Source organism: Thunnus maccoyii, chromosome 1, assembly GCF_910596095.1.
Source record: "Thunnus maccoyii chromosome 1, fThuMac1.1, whole genome shotgun sequence".
NCBI classification, from domain to species: Eukaryota; Metazoa; Chordata; class Actinopteri; order Scombriformes; family Scombridae; genus Thunnus; species Thunnus maccoyii.
In genome coordinates this window covers 27,776,352-27,803,330 of record NC_056533.1, presented here as the reverse complement: position 1 = coordinate 27,803,330, position 26,979 = coordinate 27,776,352, and the positions used below count along the sequence as shown (strand labels likewise).

At 40.1% G+C, this 26,979-nt stretch overlaps 2 protein-coding genes and 1 long non-coding RNA gene across 11 annotated transcripts in view; 2 read left to right on the top strand and 1 right to left on the bottom strand.

Annotated features, from left to right (window-relative positions):
- The window catches only part of LOC121901372, a 32,443-nt gene extending 19,168 nt beyond the window's left edge, over positions 1-13,275 (bottom strand). For 6 of the 9 annotated variants that reach the window (XR_006097268.1, XR_006097267.1, XR_006097272.1 and 3 more), the window contains exons 1-3: positions 12,747-13,275; positions 7,365-7,531; positions 6,505-6,825 (exon numbers count right to left, since the gene is read on the bottom strand). This is a non-coding gene — a long non-coding RNA (uncharacterized LOC121901372). The remainder of the gene's footprint in view (positions 1-6,504; positions 6,826-7,364; positions 7,532-12,746) is intronic. The other 3 variants (XR_006097276.1, XR_006097277.1, XR_006097278.1) reach the window with 3 other exon arrangements.
- Positions 13,263-18,306, top strand: obi1 (ORC ubiquitin ligase 1). Its single transcript, XM_042418111.1, has 6 exons — positions 13,263-13,343; positions 13,586-13,721; positions 14,908-14,999; positions 15,469-15,690; positions 15,823-15,911; positions 16,796-18,306. Exons 1-6 carry the CDS (start codon positions 13,272-13,274, stop codon positions 18,168-18,170), a joined length of 1,986 nt encoding a protein of 661 aa, XP_042274045.1. The 5' UTR covers positions 13,263-13,271; the 3' UTR covers positions 18,171-18,306.
- A 2,301-nt stretch (positions 18,307-20,607) lies between these two features.
- Positions 20,608-23,524, top strand: pou4f1 (POU class 4 homeobox 1). The gene is made up of 2 exons (XM_042414303.1): positions 20,608-20,901; positions 21,334-23,524. The coding sequence occupies exons 1-2, from the start codon at positions 20,779-20,781 to the stop codon at positions 22,318-22,320; spliced, it is 1,110 nt and encodes a 369-aa protein (XP_042270237.1). The 5' UTR covers positions 20,608-20,778; the 3' UTR covers positions 22,321-23,524.
- Positions 23,525-26,979: the final 3,455 nt, after the last annotated feature.

The window sequence follows — 26,979 nt, the reverse complement described above, 5'->3', positions numbered from 1 at the left end:
TTATTATACTTTTATGCGTATGATGATGACATCATTATTGGGTGGGCTTTAAATGCAACCTCTCCTGTGTGTCACTCAATAGACAAGACTCAAGGTCAGTACTAACAGTGTCTGTACAAACTGTGACTACACTGTCCTTGCAAGAGAGATAACATCCAGGATCAATACAAAGACTGGGAGAGTATATTCATATGACCTGTTGAAACAAAAACAATACCAGTAGTGCCAAGCTGAAAATCATACAATACATCCAGATCTTTAAAACTCATATGGTCAGGTTTGACAAAAATGTTCTTAGCTCAAGGTCCCCTAATAGGAAATCTTCCAGAGGTTTCATCCACATCTCTTGGGCCACAAGATGTTGGCCACAAATAAGTGGCTCTTGTGCTAGGAAATTTGCATGATCTTCTTTTAGGAAACAGAGCTGCCAGTGGCTCTTAGTGTGTTCTTATTTTGCAGCATGTTCTGCTATTTTTTTAAAATCTGGAAGGAAGGGTGTAGCAGCCTCACTGTAAGACCCTGTGTTAAATCACAGAGAAAAGCTGCCGTCCCCGATAGCGCCTTGTTAGTCACTACAGATACATAATGACTGATGCCTCACAGGCAAACTAATTATCAGGTACTTAACAGCCCGAACCTACGATACATCTGCCATTGGCCGAGGAGGGATAGGAGGCATGTTACCACCTCCTTCCTCTCCTCTTTCTCTTTTTCCCCTCTATGTCTATCTCTTGTTCTTTCTTGTGTTTTGTTCGTTCTTTCGTTTCTCTCCCCCTTCACTCTGTCCTCTTAGGGAACCAGCTGGGAAACTGGCCTTGGGATACGAGCTAGAAGCATACAACCATATGCTAGATATTTTCATGGAAGGTGTGTGTGTGTGTAAAAAGCAAGCAGGGGGAGGGGTCTGTCTCCTTGTTGAAATGTACTACAGTGTACAGTAATAGCTAAGTAGGACATTTATCTGGCAGTGGTTTGTCTTCCCCTGTTGTGCTTGTGTGTGGGTTCCTGTGCTCCCTCTCTATCCCAAAGCTAAATGCCTTCAATATAAAGAGTTTCTGTTGCATTCAAACACACACACACACACACACACACACACACACACACACACACACACACACACACACACACACACACACACACACACACACACACACACATTGCAAACTGTACAGGCAGACTGCTGAGAGGGAGCTGCTAGAGACACTGACACAGCTTGCTCATTAGACAGTTTCTTCTTGGATTGAGGCCAAATATCTGCAGGTCATAAACACACTGATGTAACAGGCAATGTAACTCACTGATCTAGGGAAGTGTTCAAAAGCTACACATCTCTTTTTAAGATGGCCTTTTATTTTCATATAGTATATACTCATGTCACCTTTTGTCCATTAATGTGAAGAGATACAACATACAGCTGTCACAGCTGCCATCACATAAACAGCCTTTATCCCACCACAGCAGGCCTGTCATTACACTGTACATTATAGCCCTGCAAATTAAATGTTTGGTTTCCTGCTTATTTTTTTATTTAATTATTATTATTATTATTATTATCATTTTCTACTTTACCAGGAGGTCTTGCTTTTTCTCTAGATCCCAACCCTTCCATGCAGGTGCCAAACCAACCAGAAGGAGTCATTAATGCAGCTGCAAGGATGTGATCCCTCACTGGCTTCCCACCAGCAAAAACAGCCAAATGTGTTTGTTTAACTGGATAAAAATTTAAAAAATAAAGGTGAAAAATTGAACCTTGGTCTCCCTCATTTTCTACTTTACTTGTTACACTTTTAGCTAAAGCTAAACGTAACAATTCCGTGTTAAAGGAATAGTTAGCCATTTTGGGAAATATGCTTATTTGTTACGATGAGGAGATCAAAACTACTCTCACATCTGCTTGTGAAATATGAAGCTTCAACCAGGAGACAGTTAGCTTAGCTTTGCACCGCTACTGGACAAAGAATACTGGCAAACTTGTGTTTTTTACCCTTTGATTTTTGCAGCCTATTTCCCAAAATGTCAAATATTCCTCTAAATAATAATTTCACCGGTTTCAGTCATCAAAGACTCAAACAAGCTTTTAAGCATTTGCAGCATTACTCTTTTACAGTTCCTCAATTGATAGTTATTTCCCATTTGTTTCTTCATCTACATTTACTGCTGATACACTTTAAAAGACTGGATTCATTTTTGTAGCACTTTAGGATACATCCTTTAGCCCCCTCACACTTCACCCCAACCCTTCACATGCACATGTTCTTACCACCCCAGGGCAAACATAAAGGGGCAGGCTCCATCTCTCATTAACCTACCAGTTGGATAAATCAAAGCGGAGGGCAGAGAGGAGAACCTCAGACTCAGCCATTCAGATAAGAAGAACACCCTACACCAGCTCATAGCCTACAGCCCAGTGATATATGGATCTGCAGAGGCTAATAGCAAAGTATTGACAGGGAAATGGTGTGCTTATCCTGCTCCTGCATGCCGGCGAGAGGTCCCCAAAGCAGATGGGATACACTTTAGGGAGAGGAGCAGGAGAGGGAAAGAGGAGGAGGAGGGTGAAAGGATGAAGTAGAATCGTACTGGGACAAATTAGAGTCTTTATTGCTTTATTTCAGCTAATTTGTCTCTGAGTTGGAGTCTCCAAACATGCAACAATAGGTTCTAGTTTCCGGCACGTGTAAAACTGTAAATAATGGCTGAATATCTCTAAACATGAATGCTTAGTTTTTACATACTGCTCTGAATCTTATTAGTTATTATAATAGATATACATTTTACTATAAAATTTAGTTTGAGAGTTGCAGAGCTTCTAAAAAGTGTAAAATAATAGAAAATATTGCTTTCAAGTTTGTTTGTTTTTTAGAAAAATATCCAGTTTTCAATTAATTTAATCATATCATATCATATCATTTATGACCCTTTGGAGGTCACAAGGTCCTTAGCTTTTTAAACTCCTTCATAATTTTCAAGTCATTTTCCACATTTATCTAAGTATATTTGTAATGCCTGCACACAGGGCTACAGAATTACAAAATACACAGACTAGTGCCAGCAATGATGTAGGCCGTCCTCCCGTTGGGGGAGTCTTTAATGCTGGAGTCAGTAGGTTATCGCTGTGGGGGCCTGCACCTTGCTCTAAGTGCCAGCTTTATCAAGCGCAGCCAATTCTGCCTCTGATGCGGCTGTGGATGCAAGAGATGGGCCCTAATGGCAACACTTCATCAACCTCAGAGAAGATGTAGAGAGAAACAGCAAGCTCTGATGCCAGATAAAGATATTGTTCTGTTACTGGACCACCAGGCATAATTTGGTTAAAGGCTGCAGTGCACCGCTGTTGTAGTACTTTAGAGCTTGTAACTGTCAGCTGACATTCTTGGAGAGTGAATCAACAGTGGTGAGGCAGCTGGACAGCCTGAGAGAGGAAGATGTAGAGAAGAGATAGAGAAGATGTACTATTTGAGTTTAGGGTGCTGCTATAATTCAAACAGGGGCATCCACACTGTATCCTAGAGGATGAGAAGATTCCTGCAGCGGTGTTTTAGAGGAGACAAGTCAATGATCCTGGTTCAGTGTGTCATCTGGAGACATCACAATACCTCTGTACAGCCACCAGGGGACAGACAAGCTAACCATGAATGAATGAAAGAATGAGGCGATATTGATTGAGTCCCATCCTACAAAAGCACTCGAATGCATCTTACACCAAGTCAGTCAGAGTCTAAAATCACATGTGGAGTAATGTCTGCCTGTTCATCAAAATGCCACTTGTACTACTTTTCATATTTTGTTCACATGTAGTAGGAAAAAGTTACAATTGCTTACACAGCTATGACATCTTGTCTATACTCTGAATAAGCATTTTTGTGGTGCTTATATTCATGTCTGAATCAAAAGCAATGCTCACAAAAACGTATGTTATTGTCCAATCTGGAATATAACGAGCCTGCATCTGCATCAATGAGCACTGTGGGCAAAGACAATGCACCATCCTACCAGCGCCAAATGCTTCTGTTTCTCTGTTTCTTTACATCTGGACGCCAAGTACTGCACCGGGGCCTGTCTATGACCATGATTACCCACTTGACATCTTTATAGCTCCATGGCAGACATCCTCTTTGGCGTAACCAGAGAGAAGAAATGCAGAGTGCCAAAGTGGCCCCACAGTGCTGGTGTGGGACATCAGAGTTTTGTGTTGAAATAATTAGCCTGCTTAGCTGCCATCTGGGCTCTAGTTGCTGGCGTGTGGCATGAGCCAGGTGCTTCATGGGTAATACCACAGAGAGGCATACAGCAGATGCTCATGGGGTAGAGCTGCCCACCTTGGCGCAGATCTGGAATCAGCTAACCCCTATACAAATCTGAAGCAAAACCACAAAAGGGAATACAGGCAGGGCTGGTTTGAGGACAGTTTCTTGAAGCATGCCTATTTAAAGGGTTTTAAGCAATTACAGTGGTTAGTAAAGCCAAGTTCAGCGAAGAAATCTGCATGAAGCAAAGAGTAAACTTTATGATTCTTAGAGAAAAACTCAGCAACTCTGAAATCTAAGCCTGCAAAAAATCTATGAAATTACATTCTGGCCATTACTTAGCTCAGTCACTGAATCTGCGATAACCCCACTCCATCCAACATAATTCACAAGCCAAACAAATAATCAACATTCTTATCTTTGAAAAACAGGTGCCATTTAATTGCTGCCCTGCCCCTACGCAAGCTCAAAATCTGAGGAGGTTTAAACATTTTTTCGAGCAGTTCAGTAGGCCAGTAACTTGATAAGGCCCCTGGATTTACTCGATGAGGTAGAAAGTTCCTGAGCAAGCAGCAGGCATGTGGTTGTTGTTCCCAGAGGGCTGGGAAACCGTATCTGCCCTGGAGGAGCATCCTCTTTGGTAAGCACTTCTTATCCAGGCCATCACTGCAGGCTGATAGCGGCAGGGTAATATCCAGTAACTGCAGCTTTATGTGCGATCCAATACTTGGATCAATCCCTAGGACAGGAGGATTGCCATTAACCCCTGAGATCTCTCTGCCTTTCTCTCTTGTTTTTGTGGGTCTCCCAGTGAATCTTTTTTCTTTTGTTTGATACTGCAGCAGAAATCATGAAGTCATTTTCAAGACGGAAAAAAAAAGCTATCAGTTATCCCTCTATAGTGGCAGGAGAGCAGAGCATATATATCACACTGCTTTGAATTTCACACAAAACTACCAAATACCATTTTCAATAAAGGTGATCAGGTCAGAATTTGTGTTGTGTTGTATCTCGTCGTAAATAGTTAATCATTCAAACATTCATGTCAGAGTGTCTTTACAATAATAACTTGAAGCTTGCTGTGGTGGAAACATTGTGAAGTGTGAATATACAGTACTACAGTAAGCACATGTGCGGGTGTGTGTATGCTCTGTTTGTATTGGGAGGTAAAGCAATGCACAGGTTGGTATTTCTGTATCTCTGTTATGATTAAGCATGTGTATGTGCGTATGCAAGCTTGTGTCTGAGTGTGTGTATGTGTAGAGAAAGCTAGAAAGGTGGTTATAAAGAGAGATGGTGTGAATAGGAGAGAGACAGTGGGTTTGAGACTTTGTTTGAAACTCCCAATACTTTGGGGAGTATTTGCCCCATATATTGTCCCATGTGACTGAGCAGAAGAAAGATAGACTGAACCAATGATATGTTGCTCTGCAGAGCATTTCTATTCGTCTCACTGAATATAAATGGATAGTCACTGAAATTAGTTTAACGTGCAGTGCTACTCTCATATTAAAAATGACGTTGCATGCTACAAAATGGGCGTTACACGTATTTTTCAGAAGTAACATTTTCAGCAGAGATTCGTCAAACAAAATCACAGACATCTGAAGACATCACATAAACATGGATGACTGTAGCTGCATGTTATTTTTATATTGTTTAAAATTTTGTATTATAAATGTCAAATCTGAATTACAGTGGTACATTTGGGGCGAGGGGCTGACATAACGCAGTGATTGAGCAATTTTCCCATCATTCAATAATAATTCAAAGTAATCCAAAAGAAGATGCCTTGACACAGGTGGGATAAATCCACTTAAATGAAATCCACATTAGAAACAGCTAGTTTATAAATGACTGAAGTAGAGTTTATCATTGCAAGTGCAAAAATAACAGTGAATGCAATCCAACAAAAGGATTATATCAGAAAAAGATACTATTTTATTCTGACCAGAGTATTGTATAGAATGCTTTGATCACTCTGGGTGACCACTGATTCAGTTTTTTCTCATCAAACGATAGTTTACATCCTTCTGGTGATACTACATCCTAAAGAGAATATCATTATTACTTTTATTTGCAATTAGTTAAACAGAGTTCACTCACTGACCAAAATAATGTTTTTATGTAGTTAAATAAAAGTGGAGCTAATTTTTCTCTTGCAGTTAACAGATGAAAAAAATTTAATTTTCTAAGACAATTGCACCTGACAAGTGACAGTTTAAGCTTAATTAGAAGTCTGAGAAGTTTCACTTACCTTGAACGTTTCTTTTTTTTAGGAGGGTCAAGACCCCAGAGCTTGCACGCAGATGTAGAACATGGAGGTTGAGCACATCCTCTCTTTTCCACGCAAACGTCAGAGGCCACGAGGCAGCTGGCTGTGCTTGGCGACATCACAGTAACAAGCATGGGTGCGAGAGAGCCGTCCGGGGCGTGCTGGCAGCCGGTCTGTCGGAGGGTTGGTCAATCAGCCCCGGCAGCGGAGACAAGGGGACAGGCACACAGGGAGAAGGGCTGAGCCGGAGTGGGCTCTGCTGGAAGGCTTTTTCGCCTCTCCTTCCCTGAATGAAAGCAATCCCTAAGAGTGAATGGGTAATGAGAGACCGGCTCCTGAGATTTTAGCTTTCTTAATCATGTTCATAATTAATTCAAGAACATTGATAATTTCATTACATTCTTTTTGTCTTATCAATAAATGATGTGCCTGCACTTTTGGTCTTGTGTATACGGGGGAGAGGGAGGAAGAGAGGGAGAGAGAGGGACAAGCGAAGTAATACTGCACTAAAAGCACAGGAGATGGAAAATGATACAAACAGGGAAGTGGTAATTATAATCTTTGACCAAGCCACTGGCAGCACAATATGAAGTCAAGTGGCTACAAATAATTAATAAGGCCTCCTGGTGAGTGTGTGTGTGTGTGTGTGGTGAGGATGAGGAGTTGGGGGGGTGGGTGCTGACAAACGTCTCCGTTGAACATTATTTCACCTGCTCACTTTTAGTAGTTGTTTTTACAAAAAAAAAGGTTAAAAAAACATACAGCTATTAAACATCACTGTGTTTTCACCAACATAATGTCATACACAGTGATGCTGTTAGGATGGTTAGTAATACACTCACCTTTAATCCTCACCTTTAAACAGGGGTGGACGATGCCTGTCTTATAATGCCCTTCAGATCCAATAAGGGTTCAGGTTTCAGGGACATTAGTGCACTAGAGCAGACCTCTGAAAAGACCTCTCTCCTCCCTCCCTCCCTCTCTCCCTCCTCTCTTCTTCACATGCCCTCTGTCAGGCCAAGAAAAGAAAAAGAAGAGAATCATTCTCTGTCTTGTGGCATATATAGTTTCCAGTTATTTGGCAGCAGGAATAATGAGATAATATGCATTTTTAATAGTTCATCTTTGGACTATTCAATAACCCTTCACCTCTGTGCATACGGTTATAGATTCTGTGCTTTATCAATCGAACTTTCTGTTCAAAACAGTGCTGAAAATAGAAAGAGAAGGAGGGCACAGCGAGAGAAAAAAAAAGGATGTAATGGATATCTCTGTTTCCTAAAAATACTGCGAGGATGATCGAGTCTGAGGATGAATCACGGCCTTCTCTTTTGCTCCAAAACAAGACATGTAGACGGATGGCTTTGAGCAGTCTGATCCGACAGTGAGTGATTGACCGACCTGTCAAAGCTCTAATCTGCTACCAGAATCAGACTTTGTTGATAATCATTAATCTATTGCAAAACAGGTGTTTAAAAGAGCATTGAGATATGTGTTCATGTGAGCATCATAGCTTTTTTTTTTTATCAATTACCATTAACACTCAAGTGATATATCTCCTGAATTTCATTTGTGTCTAAAAATAATTGTCTGGAGAATTTTTTGGTGAAATCAGAGTAATTTGACGATAAGAGCAGCACGGTTGCACTATTGCAAGGCTATTTGATTTCTGTCACTTTCTAATGGATTTCCAGCTCATGACACACTACAATATGGATAGGTAAAGGTATATGAGGCATTAGAGATTCAAGTACTTTATGTCCTATTTATTCCTTATGTGCCACAGGCCCCTGTCTTGAGATATGACCAGCTCAACATAAGAAACCTTTAATAAAATAAAAAAGTAAAGAGGGGAAAATAGAGATTTACAGCTGGCCATTTTGACAGTAGACTTGATATAAGGTGTTCATAACAAGTTTTGCATTTTATTCCTGGTCCCCTCACACACATTTTAATCATATTTTATGTGATCTATGTATGCAGCACTCATCCTCTCTCTGTCACCCAACCTCTCCAATGTGTCCCTCTTAAACAGATTGCTACAATACTTGTAATGATGGTCCTTCCCAGCTGTGCTGCAGGAGAGGGGAAGGGAGCAGCAGGGTATAGTATTACCATAATACCCGCTCCCTCCCTCCACTGTCCCAAGGGCCCATGTGGGGCTGCATGGGGATGTGGGGTAACTCTGCTGTGGAGGGGACTCAACTGGCTGCGAGTCCTGCAGGCTGTGTGGATGTGTGTGAGAGAGAGAGAGAGCGTGTGTGTGTGTGTGTGTGTGTGACTGTGAAAGGGCTGAACCTGCCTGTGGGCGATGTAATAAAAGCGCCACACACTACTGGTAGTGATGGTGGCACTGCTGCTGCAGCTGCAGAGGAGGGGATAAATATAAACCAGGCCCGCATCAAGGAGACGGCCCTCCAGTCACAGCCTGACTTACATCCTAATAATTAGGCCCCTTTCCAATAAAACAGGGATTTGTAGCCATGCATCTATTTTACTTGTGTGTGCTACTGCAGTGGGAGGGATGCATGATCTGCTGCAGTCTCCTGGTGAAGCTGAGGCTTGACGAGGTTTTAATTTAATTGGTGTTGGGAAAGTGATCTGCAACATTTGCCCAATTTCATTTTAATGCTCAGAACTTCGGAGGAAACAGCTTTTTGCTTAACGGCATCTTATACAATTTACAGTTAATTATTTATTTTCAAATATTACATAAATTCTCCATTTAAGTTGTTACTCAGAGTAAAGGATAGCATGTTACATTAAAATGAAAATTACTTATTGACACTTTTGAATAGTGTTTTAAGTATTTACATTCTCTTATTCTCTTGAATTCACACACATTCACACACACACAAACACACATTGCTATACTCTAGTCTCTGATAGTGGCTAATCAATAGATGAGGCATGCAGGTTGCCGTTGCATGTTATCTTAAACCTCCTAATGTGAACTGGCTAATCTTTATACTCTTTATACCATGATGTCCTCATCATTACCTCTTTCTCTGTGCTTTGCTCTTTTTTTTGTCACACTTTAAAATAAACTGATGGATATTCATCGTCTGTAGCATCATCACTGAACAATGGATGTAATATCGTATACTGTCTGTTTCAAACATCACCTTCTCATAACTAGGCTGGCGTTTCCTTTTTGAGTAATATTGTTCAATCCCAACAATGTAGGAACTTGTTACATTTTCCTCTTTTATATTTACATATATTGTGTGTTTTGAACATCATACTTGACTTAAAAGCATTCCCTTAAAAGCAGATTTCCCACATTTTTTTTTCCCCACCTTTGGCTACCTGGCTGTTAAATCATTCCTATCTTTATGACATTGATGCGTGTTTGAGAATTCCCGTAAGGGAGTCTTGAGAAGAGAGAGAAAAGTAGAGTAAGAGAGAGTGAGAGAGGAGCTGGGTGGGGTAGCAGTCTAAGCAGGGGGTATCAGGCTAATTAAAGCAAGCATTTGTCAGAGATTAAGCCTTAAACAGAAAAGGTCATCTGAGCACCAGAGCGCACTGTTTCGCTGCTGTGCTCTTAGGGCAGTCTAAACCTTTCCAAGCTAAATGGTAAAGATGCTATTTGCAGAGAGATGGGGGGGAGGGGATCCAGATCCCAACCAGTGGTAAGACTGACACTCGGGTCATTGGTTCTTCACTGTCCATTACACATGCTGGTCAAATCTGGCAATCGGTGTCATTTAGGGATGAAAAATAAGTGCTCGGACAAGATCAATAGATGCAGCCGTCTGTTACCAGCTGTGATTAATTGACTGTCACCAATTAATGACTAGCCTGTTGCAAAGCAATGCAATCTCAGAGGGACAATGGGACCTATTGAAAATGGGTATTTCTTTCATTTCAGTTTGTTATTGGTTATTCTAGAGTGAGTTTCCAAGTAACAAATTCATGAACCACTTCAGTTATAATTTGAAGGTATTTTGTGGCACAGCGGAAAGTGTCTCTGGCAGCATCATGTGTGTCAGGTGCTCTCTGAAGTCATTTATGAGATTGAGACAAATATGGGCTTAAATAAAAGCTTGTAAGATGGTGAACACATCCACAGGTTTTTTCTTGTCCAATCAGATCATCAGTTACTAAAAATATTTGTATGTCTGAATATTTCCTTGTTTAAACATGTCTATATGTTGTTTCACACTCAGTGTGCATTTTAATAAATTCTTATTCAGTGATATTAAAAGGTAATATCAGAATAATGTCAATTGATATTACATGTATCTTACTTTGTCTTAATCAAACATATTAATGATTACTGCAGACGTTCCCATAAGCAAATGGTGCAATGACAAATGAGTGACAACACACGGTGGCCTGTGATCTATTTAATATTGCGGTGAACAGCCAACAACTATTATTTTTTTCAAACTGGGATCAGAGTACAAGCTTATTTTGCAGTCAGTCAATTCTAATCATATTAGATTCTGAGAAGATGTCCTGGTTTGAGATACGATGAAGCGCAGGACATGTTGGTTTGAGTAATGGCTCTGGAGGGATAAACTGTGCTGGAGATGTCATTTGTAGTGGAAATTATGCTAATATTATCACTCTGTATCATTATTTATAAATTTGCCTGAGACAAAGGTTTGCAAAATATTAGACATTGCCATCTTGGTATTAAATAAATTTAGAAAAAGTAAGAAAGTGTCATGTTTTGATGCAGAGGTTTTTCTTTTTGATATTTCAATAAAATATTAATTTTATGATGAATTTTATATATGTAGCATTATGACAAAACAATGAAAACAATAAATATGACAAACAAGACCTCATTGTGTTAGGACATTACATTGTTAGTTGTTATTGGGAGCACATTAACCTATAGAAACCTATTTCTGTTTCTAAGTTTTGCCACAACTGTTATTGTGTAAATAATACATAGAAGTTTACTCGAAGAATATTTGTTTACATGCTAATTTTAACCCAAATAGGAAGTATGTGTACGCTGCCTTATCTGCAAGTTGAATATTAAACCTTTGAAAACTCTTTTTAGGACTAGCTATTCCAGTTTCAGTTTGAACACTTATTTTCCAGTGTATTATTCTTATGCAAATCACACCCCATTTTAAGCATCCCCCATGTGTATACTGGGAAATGCATATGATACAGTGTGATGTACAACTTTCAGTGCTCACCTTTCATGTTAAGTATAGCATAAAATCTGTCCGGGGGGTAAAAGTTCAATTGTTCTTCTTTGATATGTTTAGTGTTAATAGAGGTAATCTCAAGTGTCCACACTTCATATGTGCTGAATGTGGCCCATAAGACAGATTACTCACTGGTAGTAGTATGTGAAAGTGTTGGAACATGAAAATTAAATAACTTAGAGAGGTAAATTTATGTCAGATTTCTATGTTCTTCAAGATACTGACAATCCAGAGATGCTGGTTAGATAAGGCTTGAAAGGGAAAATTTCAAATATCAATTCTGAACTTGACCAACAGTTAGTATTGATTGTGTCAATGTGTCTTAAAATACATTATCAATGCTGAATCCTTACAATGTAGGCTATTTTAAGCCTGTTTATTTTTCAGATTTAAAGATAAAGTGACACATTTTTTATGTATTTTTGCAAGTGTCATAGAGTAGCTATACCTTTGTGTTGAATCTTAATGATTCCGCATTTATAATGTATTCTAATCCTGTTTATTTTTGCAAACAAATTGAAGTAAGCTTACGGTATGTCAAACCCCCCAAGTTCTCATTTCAGACTTATAGATGTACAGCTCTGGAAGGATTCAAGCTGATTTCATAGGCTAACTAGAGAGTTAAAGTTTTAAGAGGTGTATGTAAATTACACTTCTTACATTTGTTAATAATTAGTCTTGATAGTTTTGTTATTTATTCTCAGACCAAACAAATTCACATTTTGTAATTGCAGCCCTAGTATCAATATTTTTTAACAATGAAATAATAGACTAATTGTAATGTCATGGGATCACTAGCATAGTGATGAACCCACAGAGAGTTATGGTACAGTTCTGCAGCTCTACAGAGCTTTGGAGTCTCTTTTAGCTGATTGTTTTGGTTTAAGACAGCACACAACTTTACAGTAGGTTACTGCTCTTTCCAGCAGTGACAGGTTGCTGTTGACTATGCGTTAGCCGGTGAATGCAGTCAAATATCTAGCAAGCAAATGGCAGATATTGTTGGTGGAGACCATTACAAAACTAATAGAGTAAGTTAAATATTCGACTTACATTAGCTTAACCAGGTGGTTGGTTAGAGCCCCAAACGAATCCTATGTTGCTCCATGTCTGTGTAAAATAAGTGTAAACAAGCAATTGTTTGATAACTGCGTCACCATTACAACTTGATGAGGTAGTAATGTGGCAGGAAACGTGTCTTTCAGCTTATTTTGGAGTTGTTATGCTCCCCAAAAATGGACGTATCTTCTTGTATGCCATAGAAAATGCCTCTAAAATGGGTTTCACATCTGTTGAGTCTCTTTAAACGTGCTTACTAAACAAACATTTTTCACGGGAACAGTTTGACTTTTCACAAACAGGTGTAACGCTCACTAAAAGTCTTAATTGCCCAGATTGGACGTCACGTTTAAAGTTACTGTAGTATTTTTGCGTTCGTCCAGCTTTGACTTTTTTGGGCCTTTTGGCTTTCCGTAGTTCTGAACTCGGCGCGCTGCGGGTTCGGTGGGAAATTTGTACCTCCTCTGGGGAAGTGTGTGTGTGTGTTGTGTGTGTGTATTCTGTATATTTCTTTGAAACATGGCTCTCAACTTTCAGACTTCAACGCTTTCACTGACTTTGCCGATATCGTGCCAGATATGTCTCGGAAAGGTAACTGCCGCTCTGTTTTTAAACTTGTTTATCGTCCGTCAACCGTTAACGTTAAACAAAGATGACGTACTCACACGAGATAAACTGCTGCCTAGTAACGTTAACATCAACGTACATATTGAACGTAACAACAAGTTCGTGCAGCTTACGTTAGCTACCGTCAAATGATGTTTTCTTAACCTTAGTGTACCTTATAACCAAAGTTAACTAATAATTTGCACAATTTTGTCTGTGTACCTCAGGTCAGGCAGCCGGTCATTTGTGGCAACCACCACGTGTTCTGTTCATCCTGCATGGAAATGTGGTTAAAGAAAGCTAGCCAGTGTCCCACCTGCAGAGTCCCCATAACGGCAGAGAGCCCCTGCAGAGAAATCATCGGTGAGTAACTCCATACAGACACACAAAACAAGAGGTAATGTGAGGCGTCATCTACCTACAGCTTCTCACAGTTGAGTCATCAGTACACGCTAAATAAGTCATCCTGTAACTTACTCATGTTAAAGTAGTTGTGAAAACTCAAATTTGATACTCAGATAAGCCATGTTGAGTCAGACAAGTACCATGTTTGTTTCCAGGGTAACTTCAATATCTCTGGAGTTTTTGTTCCTCCATGCAGTGTTTTATGATGATGGTGATTTTCTTTTTAAATTCTCATTCATCCAAATGAATGGTTTCCTGCTTTCTTCCTATTTTTTTGTTGGGCTGATCACATTTGATGTCTTTGCAAACTGCCCAAAAACATTCCACACTGACATGCAAACATGAAACTCAGTCCTGACTAATAGGATTCAGACCTAGATATGACCTGGAGTCGTGCGATACGATATTACAAACAAAGATGCTATCAGAACTTTCATCACTGCAGTTCGTTTTTCTGTGTAACCTGAACTTGAACTTGCTGTAATGCATCACTTTGCCTGATAAAAATAATTTAAAAAAAACACTTACAGTATAAGATATTATCAAAATGTTAGTGACTTAAATTCGTACAGTGGCTGCACACAACACCTCAGAAGTCTTGTCCTCTGCACACTCTCCTAATTGAGTAAATTCCAGGTGAGTCTATGATGTATTGAGGGCTATCTCCCTATAGTGATGCAAGATGTAAGTTCCTAGCTAACTCAGCCTATGCTGTATGTTCCTTGGACTAATTTTTGTGCTGAAAAGAATCCTCTCAATCTTCTCATCCAGCTATTGGTGATATGTAAACAGTATTATCCAAACTTTTACTTTAAAGGGAAGTCTACAAGTTTTAAAAGACTTAAAGACTTTGTTTTCACTGTAAAATCCAACAGTTATCTGCAAGTAGGCAACATCCCCACTTCTCATAGTAATTCTCTTATTGTACATGTTGTTGGGTAGCAGCTGCATAGTAATTAAAGGTTGTGTTTAGACCAATAATTGCACTTTTTATGTGAATGGTAATTCTAATGTTCACCTGGTGATCAATCTAGGAGACAGATGAAAAAGTGACAACTTCCCAGAATTGTAAAATCCTGTTTCATATTGTTATAAATCACTACATTACTTTAATACATGTTTGGTATCTTGTCTTCTGTTACAGGAGGCACAAATGAGAGTGATCACAATGATAGCCCTTCCATGAGGAAATGTCTCAGAAAAACCAGAGGAGAACTTCTTTTACGGGAGTATGAGGTATGGGTCCATCATGCCATTGTTGCAGTAAATTCAAGGATATTTTTTCACAGCGAAAACAAGCAATGCTCTTGAACAGACTCTTTATAGGACTAAGCACAAAATGTTAGCATAGGCTGTATCAACAGAGTTTAAGACTTAACAGTTGAAGCAGCTTTGGTGTTTGGTAGAACAGTCGGTTGTTCATCTTAGCACTTGGCATTACAACAGCTATTGACTTGCAGCAGAAAGACATACTGTAAGTTGCTAATTGACTTATGCCTCAGCATAATTTGGAAGATTGTGTGAAAGAAACTAACAATTATTTCGGAGTACATCCTAGCATCTAGATTTCAGGTAACAAAAAGAGAAAAACTGTTTCATACCTTTCCCCAGCACAAGGAAGAACCAAGAGCTATGATGATACAGAAATTGAGTTATTGTTTAATCCGTTTTTCCTTTTCCACCTATGTAATTTCTCTTTTAACAGGAAGAAATTGAAGGGCTCATCAGAGAAAATGAGGAGCTTAAAACAAAAAATCAAACTCTGGAGTCACAACTGAAGACTGCTTTGGATCCCTGCAGTATTGATTCAGTGCAAACGGATGACAAAAGAGTTGACCCTTACATCGTGGAAGAATGGACAAACAAGCTGCGAGCTGCCACAGATGTTTGCGACAAAGTAAAGCAAGACATGGACAAGCTTAAGGAGGTATTAACATCTCTCAATAGATACACTGATAAGCTTACTTGATGCCTCTGTATAGCATAGAAACTATGTCTGACAGATTTTCATTGAAATTTAATCAATCATGTCACAAATGTGTCACTGTCCCATCCTCAGGCAAATAAGGCACTGCGGTCTCAAAATGTCGACCTTGTACAAGAAAATATGAGACTGAAAGCAGAGGTGGCGAGCAGATCACCTCAAAAGTAAGTATCTTTCATGTGTTCATGACACTTAAATACTTAAGACTTAGATAGAAGAATGATTTTCTTTACCTGATTTTAATGTCTGCTTACTTACATGTGTCAGTATTCATGGCTTCATTTAACACACAAATTTACATTCTGCTCCTGCTGTCCGAAATACCATCAGAAACTGGTTTATCCGAAGAGGGATGAGCAGCTTTGTGAGTTCCAGCCGTGCTCTTAGGCTACTAGCATGTGGAATTGAATGTCATCAATTATCTGAATAATGATTTTGAAAAGAGTAAACATGTTTTTAGTTTTTTAGTCTCTCACATTTAGATGCCTGTAAGGAAAGATCACACGAAACAGACGTGAAGGCTGTCTGCGACTTTTGTTTTTATTCACCTGCATACCCAGTCAGTATGAGACAAAACAGTTTGTGAAAGTATTTGGCATTTGCCTCCAAATCCCCCCCCCCCAGACAAAATGAACAATTAGAGATTGTGGCATTCACTTTCGTTTCAGTGTTTTTTACTATGTTTTCTTACAATACTCCATTTACTCCTCCTAAAGATGCCTGTTGAAGTTGGAGGTAGTGACTTACTGCAAAAGTTAGTAATACTTCTATGAGTTGATAATCTGTTTCTTGCCTACTCAACAATATTTACAGAGCACAATCTAAATTGATATTTCAAAAAACAAGGTTAATTGTTTTATTTATACCTCGGTTTTACTTTATTTTAACAGTCAGCATGAGTTACATTTTGTTGGACAAATAAAAAAATGTTTATGTTTTATGTCATACAAATATATGATGAACTGTGAATGTATTCAAGAAAAAGATTACATTGTTTTTCCCTAAATGTGTTTTACAAACATTTAAAGACAAAATGAACTTTCCCCAGGTTTGGTCGTTACACAGTAGCAGCACTGGAAGCAAAAATTCAGCAGTACGAGCGTGATGTGGACCACTTGAAGAGGGCTCTGGAGCGAAGTGACCAGTACATTGAAGACCTTGAATCTCGGGCCAAAACGTCTGAAAAGAAATATCTTGAGATGCAGGAAGTATGTGGGAATAGCAAGGCCAGGTCCGAAACTCTCACACAGCAACAGAAAGTCAACATGATGATGAGGAGCTTGAGCGACAACGAGAGGGGGTCGATCTGCAGCAATCCAGAGGAAGAATGTCGAACATTTTCTAGAAATCACAGTTTGATGTTCATGCCGTCTGCGGACCACAAGGAGTTGAATAAGAATCTGACTGGAAACCAGAAAGGCGAGGACTTGTATAGCACCTCCTCTGACTTTTCGCCCTCCACTCCATCCTCTGCCTTCCGGTCTCTGACACTGAAAAGCCCTGGCATCCGTGAGAAGAAAGTTGCATTTAAACCTGCGTCTTATCTTAGGAGACTTGATTTTGAAGAACTTCCTAGCCCTGGCAAGAGTAGCAGCACCATGGAGAACCAATTCAGCAGCCTTCACAAGTTCCCCAAAGGCTTGTCTTCAAATACTGACGTGGAGCCCTCAAAGTCTGTCTTTTGGGGTGCTTGGCCGAGATCTAAATCAAATGACCAACCCTGTCCAGGTGCAAGTAAAGAAAGCTTAGTGAAAGGATCCACATCCACCAATCTTGTAGCTGATGAGCCTGATAGTTTCCAGATTTCCAGTGAGGCCTCCATGGATGCAGCTTACCTTGACAAAATCTCAGAGTTGGACTCCATGATGCTGGACGGAGAGAGTTCCAGTAGCCGGGGGTCTCATCTCTCCTTAGCTTCCTCCCCTCCCGCAGACTTGGACAACACTCTCGTCCCAGAACCACAAACCTGCGCCGGTGTCTCGACGAGTTGCGGCGGCAAACCTGTGACGGAATGTGACAACCCATCACGTGACCTCATGGATGACACCGTGAATAATAAAGAGGCTCCGAAAGGCCGTGAAGAAGAAAGTTTTTCTCCACTGGTGTCCGGTGGGGAGAGCGGCGTCCCTGGCTGTGCAGAGCATGGAGAGGCTTCTCAGACTGAAGAACTGTCTTTTGATTTGCTGTTTGATCCACTGGAAGAGAATAAGGCCGGTCCCTCTGGCTCTCTCATTCCAGCCGGCCAACACCATGATAATGTAAACCCCTCCTCCTCCTCCTCTTCTTCTTCTTCCTCCAGCGGCACTGGTAAACCTGTGAACACAAGAGACAGACACACACTGAACATTGGCCAGCCAATAAAGAGAAAGTCACACAGTCCCTTTAATACAAGCAGTCCCACAAAACTTTCCAAGCTCATGTGAAGGTTTTAAAAACAGTACCTGTGTATTCTCTCTCTATGTACTGCAGGTCAGGTTCCACATCCACACAAGGCTGAAGACATTAAAGGATATGGCTGACAATTTTCTATATTTTTCTTTATAGTCAACAAATTTCATGTACAGAGCCAACAATGAATTGATCCTACTTACAAGTAAATGTGTGTATCCAAAGCCTAATATACCTCTGTGCCATAGACCTCCATTGTCCAAAAACCATTAAAAACACATCAGTTAGCCACAGCGTTGCACTGGGTGACCTGTTCCTTCTTTATGAAGATTATAGTCACTGTAGTTTGTTTAGAAATGTACTTATTTCAGTATAAAGTCAAGTGCTTGTGATATATAGCACAACAAGCTAGTGGAGCTCTGTAGACAGAACTCTGTCTGAAAGTCGACCTTACACAGAACCATACTCCGGACATTGAAAACGTGTTTTGGAGCCATTTCTTAAAAAAACATACCATATTCTTTGTGGTGAAGGAACATGTCACCGAGAGCAATGGTGTGACTTACTGACGAGTTTTTAAAAGTTCTTGGACAACAACGAAGGTCTATGGCACAGAGGAGTATAATATATATCGGGCTTTGGATTCAAACACATTACTTATAAGTAGGATGAGCTCATTGTTGGTTTGGCTCTGCACATGAGATTTGTTGACAATAAGAAAAATGTAGAAAATCGTCAGCCAAATCCTTTAACTTAATATGTTGCTTCGGAATAAATTAATGAAACGTGATGCTTAAGTTGTAACTTATTGTCTGCTGTTGGTATTTGGTCTGTTGTTATTGTATATACAGACAAAATATGACAGTTTTGTCAGATGGTATTTTGTGTAGATTTTAAAGCTTTGCACAAAACAAAACTTTACCATCTGAAAATCTGTCTGTGTTGTATCCTAGAACAAACACTATAGTGCATCTCTTTGTGCTGAGACATTGATCCAACATTCAGTCTGTTTGCATGTGTTTGTCATTTCAAGCTGTTAAGTAAACATGATCCTCATGGTTAACCTTTTTTAAGATGACATGCCATACTGAAGACTGATGACCATCATGAAAAACAATGTTTGGAATGAAATATTGCAATGTTGTGTGTTAGGAAATAAAATAGTACTGCAATGAGAAACAATGTATGAAACTTTATTTTCTTTTGTGTTGTGTTTCTGTAATATTTTTCATTATTTGACTGTTTCATTATCATATGATTGGCTTTACACTGCGCTGCTTTAGGCTGGATGGGCCTAGAATTTCGTGGTAAAATTAAAATGCTTTGTTTTAAGAATATTTTCACTTAGGGAATAATACTGTTAATATTTTAGTGGACAAACATCCCTAAATATTTCTCAGCTAATAGTTGTTCACATTATCATATTCCGCTCTTTTGTGCTACTTTCCCGATGCTTTGTATTACATTAGACGGTAACAATTATTAATTTGCTGCCATTAAAAGTCAAAAAGCGTGGCCCATTCTTGCCGATAAAAGCATGTTGTAGCCTATAACGACACACATTAACCTCACACGCACAGTAATTCTGTTGTAGCAGAAAGCGCCTTATTTATTATGCAAATTTAACGATATCATGTATATTTCACACACCTCTAATCGCTGCATGAAATTTTAATTGGGCAACCGTTGTGGTTTGAACAAATGAAGTGTTAATTCATTGGGATTAATTAATTTAGTTAAAGACTGTGTACAAGGTTACGCTGGTGTATTAAATCAATTTGTTTAGTGCTCATCTGGAGATGATGGGCTTTGATGATGAGGCGGAGGTCTCATTACTTCCAGGGGTTAAGATGAGAGACAATGGGACAAGACCAGTTTACCAGTGGGATTGGTAAACAGTGTGGCTTTTAAACAACTGATGAAGTCAATAAAATGTGTCCCCTAAATGTCATATTTTCATACTCATACGTCCATATAATGTTGCTCTCCTGTGTCCCTCCTATACATTTGCTCGAACTTTTAATTTTGGCATTTAGTAAACACGTGACAGAGTTTTTTGGACACATTTCACTCATAATTACTTTAGAAAAAAAACATTCCTGAAAGCAGATGGATAAAGAGCAGTCTAACATGGATGGCTACTAAAATAAACAGCCTTAAGTCAATGGTTTACGGCCTTTACAGTAAAAAAAAAAAAAAGGCCTAAAGGCAAATGGGACCGGTGCAGTTCCGTGGCTGCATGGATTGGAGTGAGCCCTTAAAAAACGCAGGCGTCTAGTCTCCAGATGTTTCTGCCTGCCCTGTGAGCAGTTTTTTTTTTTTTTTTATCTGTCAGCCTGCTCACTGTTCTGGCAGTTTATGTCTCGCGAGAGCAGCCGAGCACGGGCTTGACGAGATCTGAGGCGCTCAGGTGTAAGAGCCTCTCTCATCCCCAGCAGTGGGGAAACAGTAGACAGATGAGTGCGTCTGAGAGACTGCAGGCATCTCTGTGATCTCCGGGCTCAAGGCTGCACTCGGCGCACTACACAGCTGCATCATTACTGGATAGGCAAAGGATCACTGTGTATCTATGACTATTTTCCAGCTTTTGTAGCCGATTCCCCCCCTTCTTCCCGTGCACTTTAATTGGAGAAGCTCGCCAAGATGATGTCCATGAACAGCAAACAGCCGCACTTCGCCATGCATCCCTCTATACCCGAGCACAAGTACACCACCCTGCATTCCAGCTCGGAAGCTATAAGGAGAGCCTGTCTGCAAACTCCACAGGTAAATGATCCCCCCCAAAAACTTCGACTTTTTCCTTTTTCTTGCCTAGGCTGCATGTAGCGCTGAACGCTGTCTGTGCGTAATAACAAGGGGTGCTCCGAGGCACATTCAGCCAAGACGAGAACTTAATGTTTTTTTCATGTATTCCACGGCAATCACTCGGATAGTCTGTGATCTTTTTGAAAGCATGCTCACGCAAAGCCTGGCTTTACTGTTTTTGTATTAATTTTTATGACTTGCCGCTTCTGAAGGAATACTTCGGCTGTGTAATGTGTCGCCAAAAGTCCCGACTGACAGATACATTTATTTATGTTTTTTTTTCCTTTTTTCCCCTGCCGTCTCACTTTCTTCTCCGTGTCTTTTCCTTTTTCTAACCCATTTCGCACCCCTTCACTCTCCCTCTTCTCACCCTTTTAATTTTCACCCCTGCAGCTGCAGAGTAACATATTTGCAAGCTTGGATGAGACTCTGTTGGCCCGGGCTGAGGCTTTGGCGGCCGTGGATATCGCTGTGTCCCAGGGCAAGACGCACCCGTTCAAGCCCGACGCCACTTACCACACGATGAGCACGGTGCCATGCTCGTCGACATCCACCGTGCCGCTGGCCCACCATCATCATCACCATCACCACCACCACCACCAGAACCTGGAGCCCCCGGACATCATGGACCACATCGGCTCGCCGTCCCTGTCCCTGATGTCCAGTGCGCACGACGGGACCGGCGGAGGAGGTGGTGGAGGCGGCGGAGGTGGCGGCGGAGGGCTCATCTCCACCTCCTCTGCCCACCCGCACTCTCACATGCACGGCTTGAGTCACCTCTCCCACCAGGCTATGAGCATGAACTCGCCTCTCACCCACCACGGGCTCTTACCGGGCCATCACGGGGGGAGTCAAGGAGGCCCTGGGCTCACTAACACCGGACTGCCCTCCATCAATGACTCGGACACAGACCCAAGGGAGCTGGAGGCTTTCGCGGAGCGCTTCAAGCAGCGGAGGATCAAGCTGGGGGTGACCCAGGCGGACGTGGGCGGCGCTCTGGCTAATCTCAAAATCCCCGGCGTGGGGTCACTGAGCCAAAGTACAATTTGTCGATTCGAGTCGTTAACTCTTTCCCACAACAACATGATTGCGCTCAAACCCATCCTCCAGGCCTGGCTGGAGGAGGCCGAGGGGGCCCAGAGGGAGAAAATGAGCAAACCTGACATTTTCAACGGGGGTGAAAAGAAACGCAAGAGGACCTCGATAGCGGCCCCCGAAAAGAGGTCTTTGGAGGCTTACTTCGCCGTACAGCCTCGGCCGTCGTCCGAGAAAATAGCAGCTATAGCTGAAAAGTTGGACCTGAAAAAAAATGTGGTGCGAGTGTGGTTTTGCAACCAAAGACAGAAGCAGAAGAGGTTGAAATTTTCCGCTGCTCACTGATGGGCAAAGAAAAGGGAGGGGGAAAAAAAGTTGAGTGACTGAATTTGGGGACCAAGGGACACTAAGACACCATTTTCAGTCTTTTGTCTCCAGCGATTTTACACGTTGGTGCACAATGGGCTTTAGATAGGCTACCCATTTTATGAGGCTTCATATATCTTGTTTATTTTCACGTTATCGGTGAATGTGAAGTATGCAAATAACAGATTACACAAATTTCGCTCAGTTGTTACGAGGGAAAAAAGTTTAGCGACGTCGACATTGCCTTTTACAACATGTGGACAGAGGTAATTTGCTTGGTTCAATAGCGAGTTATTTTCTCCTGATAGGCCTATTATTTGAAGTATAGCCATTTACGAATTACCTCATTGATTGTTGAACTGTGCTTTTGGTTTGATTTTTGTCGTTGTTGGTATAGAATAATCCATGAAACTGTTCATTTATTCATCTGTTCATTTATTCTTATTTGGAGGCTGCTATGAACTCAAATTTAGTTGCAAACTCTTCGACGAAAAAAAATGTTTAGGCCTGCATGAAATCCTAATTGACGGGCAGGAATTTAGCCTCTACAGGCTGTCACATCTATAGATATATTTATTTTGAATTTGCACAAAGGACCCTTTAGGTTTATAGATCGGTTATGTCGAAATGGTTTTGTATATACAAACATCACTTTATCACTTAGGCCTATAAGAGGTGAGCTCCTGTGTTTTGGGAAATAAATTATAGGGTCTATCGATACCATTGGCATCACAATTGAAGTTTCAAACCGATACAGAGAGCACGAGAAGCCTTGTCTGCTTCATCGAGGAGAGGTTACAATGAAAAAAAAGAGTAATATTTCATGTGTTTTCAGTTTGCAGTGCAAACACTCTATGCATTGGAAGAAGAATCACTGCGCACAGTAGAGCTGTCTGCTGATAGACCTTATTTTGTGGATGGTGTAAGTCACTGTTTAAATGCCTGTTTTCACATTGAGATCACCACGTTGTTTGTCGTGTTAATTGTTATACGGAAACGTTGTGTAAGTAATCTTTTACTTTTGTGCACAAGTATGTTTACAAAAACCTGCGGCGACATGTGCATCATGGAAATGTCCCACTGTCTCCTTCCCTCCTCTCACAGCTCCTCCACTCTCCTCTGTTGTCCTCTTACTTTCATTGGTACTGTTCATCCTGTAAGCCAAATTCAACGGGGAGGTGTGTTCCAGCAATCTTCTAATAAATTGAAGAAAGAAAAAACGACGCTTTTTTCTGGTTGTGATTGGGCCCTACAATGACCACGGTTGTTCAGGTTTTTAAATGTCAATTTTTGGTGTTTTACTGACACATATCATCAAGGCTACAACTCGACACAAACTGAGGTGTTATTTTAATCTGAGATGCTCGTTTGGTGTGGTTTAAAATGACCCAATTTTTGTCGTTTACTCTGGCATTTATACTATCGAAATAATAAGTGTCTGTCTACAGTTTATGGTTGAATAAATTAGCCAAATTTAGCAGCATTTAAACGACAGATAAACCAAATCAAAGTCAAGGACTGTTAGTAGAAATATACCGCAGGCCTTTGTCAAGTTTTAAAACTGAAGATAACTATTTTACCTGCTTTTTTTCTTTTCTTTTGTTTTTTTTAAATCGACATATTTGTGCCAATTTTAAAAAATGTAAACTAAAGTGATTTTTTTTCTTGGTGTATAAATAATAATAATAATAATAATAATAATAATAATAATAATAATAATAAGTATAATAATAAGTATAATAACTATAATAATAATAATACATGTATATTTTACATTTTTAAATGGCACAACATAACAAGTTAATTGATCTAATTATTATAGGTAACTATATTGTGATAGAAAGGTAACAGGCTTGTTGTGTTTCAGCTGCCCATATAGTTAAATGCTTGAACAGCCACAATAGACTTCATTATAGCAGAGTATTCATAAATTAAACATTGATTTGTATGTCTGGAAGTTACCGCCTTTTGCAGTGTTGAAGCAGACCAAACAATCAACATTTAATGAAGTTTCACAGCAGAGTCAGAATAACTCAAGAGCAACATTAAAGCGGAGAGAGAGAGAGAGAGAGAGAGAGAGAGAGAGAGAGAGAGAGAGAGAGAGAGAGAGAGAGAGAGAGAGAGAGAGAAGAACATTTTTTTTTTATAAAAGAAGATAAAAAGTTTTTTCTTTAATTCAAAATTACCACTGTATAACCCCTAACCCTCCTCCAAAATATGTCTCTTCATTCTGCCAGATATCTTTTGTGGGTGGGTTTCTTCCCCCCCTGCATTTATACAAAAAAAAAAGAAAAAGAAAAAGAAAAAAAAAACAACCCGAATTTTTAAATGCAGGTAATGCAATATTAATCGCGATTCGCTGCTATAAAATGCAATATTTTCAGACAGCTACGGGGTTTCAGGGGAGCAGCCGGATGAGGGAAGCTGCTGTTTAACAGCACAGAAAGCTGCTCCTTATTGCTTTTTCTTTAGCTTTTGGCTACATGGACAGACGAGAGCTTTTCCTTAACGTGAGTAAAATATTTTCAGTCTGATTATTTTAGTCAGCTTGTTAGCCATGGATAACGTCATTTTTTAAAAATGTTTAGCATAGATTCACGTAAACAACATATACTTATCTAAGCTTTTTATAGATTTTTTTTAAAATCACAATGTTAGTTTTTAGTTAGTTGTAGATCACGTTGTAATAGTTTTGGTGTTTTTTTTACGCCACACTATTTTTTTCGCCTTATTCTTTCATAATACGAGTTAGCAAGAACTCCTGCCTGTCACCCAGAAAGAAAAATGTATAATTGTAATTATTAGAAGACAGTTTATGAATTCAGCTCCAGTAATACCTGAAAATCCACAATATTTCCCACTGTTTTTTTCCTTTTCACTTTCTTATCTGGAGGAAATGCTTCGAGAAAAAAAATCTATCTATCTATCTATCTATCTATCTATCTATCTATCTATCTATCTATCTATCTATCTATATATCTATCTATCTATCTATCTATCTATCTATCTATCTATCTATCTATCTATCTATCTATCTATCTATCTATCTATCTATCTATACATTTATACATCTATCTATCCTTTTTCTTAATCTTATGTGTTCAAAGTTTCCCCTTCTAACACAACCTACGGAGAGCAACACTCCACGCGCGGCACCACACGCGCCACATGGCAATAATTTCAGCACCACGAACAGCTCCGTTGGCGGATTGAAGAGTAATGCATTATTGAAAGCCTATATCAAACAGCTCTGGGGTGCTGTCTCTCTGCACAGGGGCTCTGGATGAAGTCGGACTGTCTGCCTGCACAATAGCCTCTAATATGTTAATGGCCGTAGGGGATGCCTGAGGTACCGTCCCCAGCTGCCTCGCCTACCATATGTCAGCCCGTTACGACAGAGTCCTCTATTAATCAGGGGGGATATTTCATCAGTAACTTCACCGATATCATAACCCTTAAAGCTCTATCAATAGTGGGCCGCAGCATCGCCCTGATCGTAAGGTATCATTATTGGGCCTGAAAGGGCCTTTCCCTCTGTATTCATATCTAGATCCTTTAAGTGGACCCCCCCCCCCCCCCCATCACACCCTCCCCTACCTCCAATCGTCCCATCCCATGATGCTTTGAGTCTGCCACCTGAGCATGCAATAAACTTGAGGATTATTATACAACAAAACAATAAAAAACGACCTTAATTTTTTAGATTAGTTACATAAAAATATAGTTTGAACGTGAATTAGCATATTATTATTATTATTATTATTATTATTATTATTATTATTATTATTATTATTATTATTATTATTATGTAACAGTGTTAAAGATCGTATCTCAGTGTTTCCAGGCTACATTAATCGTCTCCTCTCCTCCTTCGTTTCCTCACACAGGCCGCGATGGATTAATCATGGAGTCTACCAAAGGATCTCATAACTTAATTCCTCCAGGCTACTAGTCGGGGGAGTAATTAATCTATACCGTGGATGTAAATAAAAGGAAATTGGATTCCTGACAGACGAGATGAGAGAGTCTGTGACACCATGTCGCCAAATAATGATTTCACCACACGTTATGGTAACGCAGTCGCTTAGATTTACGAGCGCACGATTTTTTTACTGGCTCTGAGCGGAAGGGAGTGGGCCTACCCTATAATCGCAGCTGTTAGGCGCCCAGGTTAAGATGGATTGGATCATTATAATTACAACATTACAAGCCAAAGTAGAAAAGAAACGGAGAGCGCGCATACTGCATTGGTTCGGTTTCTTTCAATTGGCGTCCTTGTTTTTGACATTGCTCAACTTCTGCTCTATCTTTAAAAAAAAAGAAAAGAAAAAAGAGCTCCCATCGAGGGCTCCGTTGATCTAACAATGCGCAGGAAGGTTGGCCTTTTGGACGGAAATGTCAAACCTGGGATGTGGAGGGGTAGATCCCTCAGATCTGCACTCATTTCCCATTATATTTGCTCAGTAATCCGCTGTGGCAGCCCTCCATCGCCCGGGACCCGGTTTGAGAGGCGATGCTGTTGACACAGGGGTATATTTCAATCACAGAGGGTTCAGAGTCAGACGAACAACTTATTTGTCTAATAAATCCGTCATTTAGTAAGAAAAAATATTTGATCTTGAGGGGCTGACCTCTTGT

What these genes read in the sequence shown, in the direction of transcription:
- pou4f1 (XM_042414303.1), top strand. Translation starts at nt 20,779, where the DNA reads ATGATGTCCATGAACAGCAAACAGCCGCACTTCGCCATGCATCCCTCT. An exon ending in CCTGTCTGCAAACTCCACAG is followed by an intron (nt 20,902 to 21,333) that starts GTAAATGATCCC and finishes TCACCCCTGCAG; the next exon opens with CTGCAGAGTAACATATTTGC.
- obi1 (XM_042418111.1), top strand. Translation starts at nt 13,272, where the DNA reads ATGGCTCTCAACTTTCAGACTTCAACGCTTTCACTGACTTTGCCGATA. An exon ending in GCCAGATATGTCTCGGAAAG is followed by an intron (nt 13,344 to 13,585) that starts GTAACTGCCGCT and finishes TGTGTACCTCAG; the next exon opens with GTCAGGCAGCCGGTCATTTG. An exon ending in CCCCTGCAGAGAAATCATCG is followed by an intron (nt 13,722 to 14,907) that starts GTGAGTAACTCC and finishes CTTCTGTTACAG; the next exon opens with GAGGCACAAATGAGAGTGAT.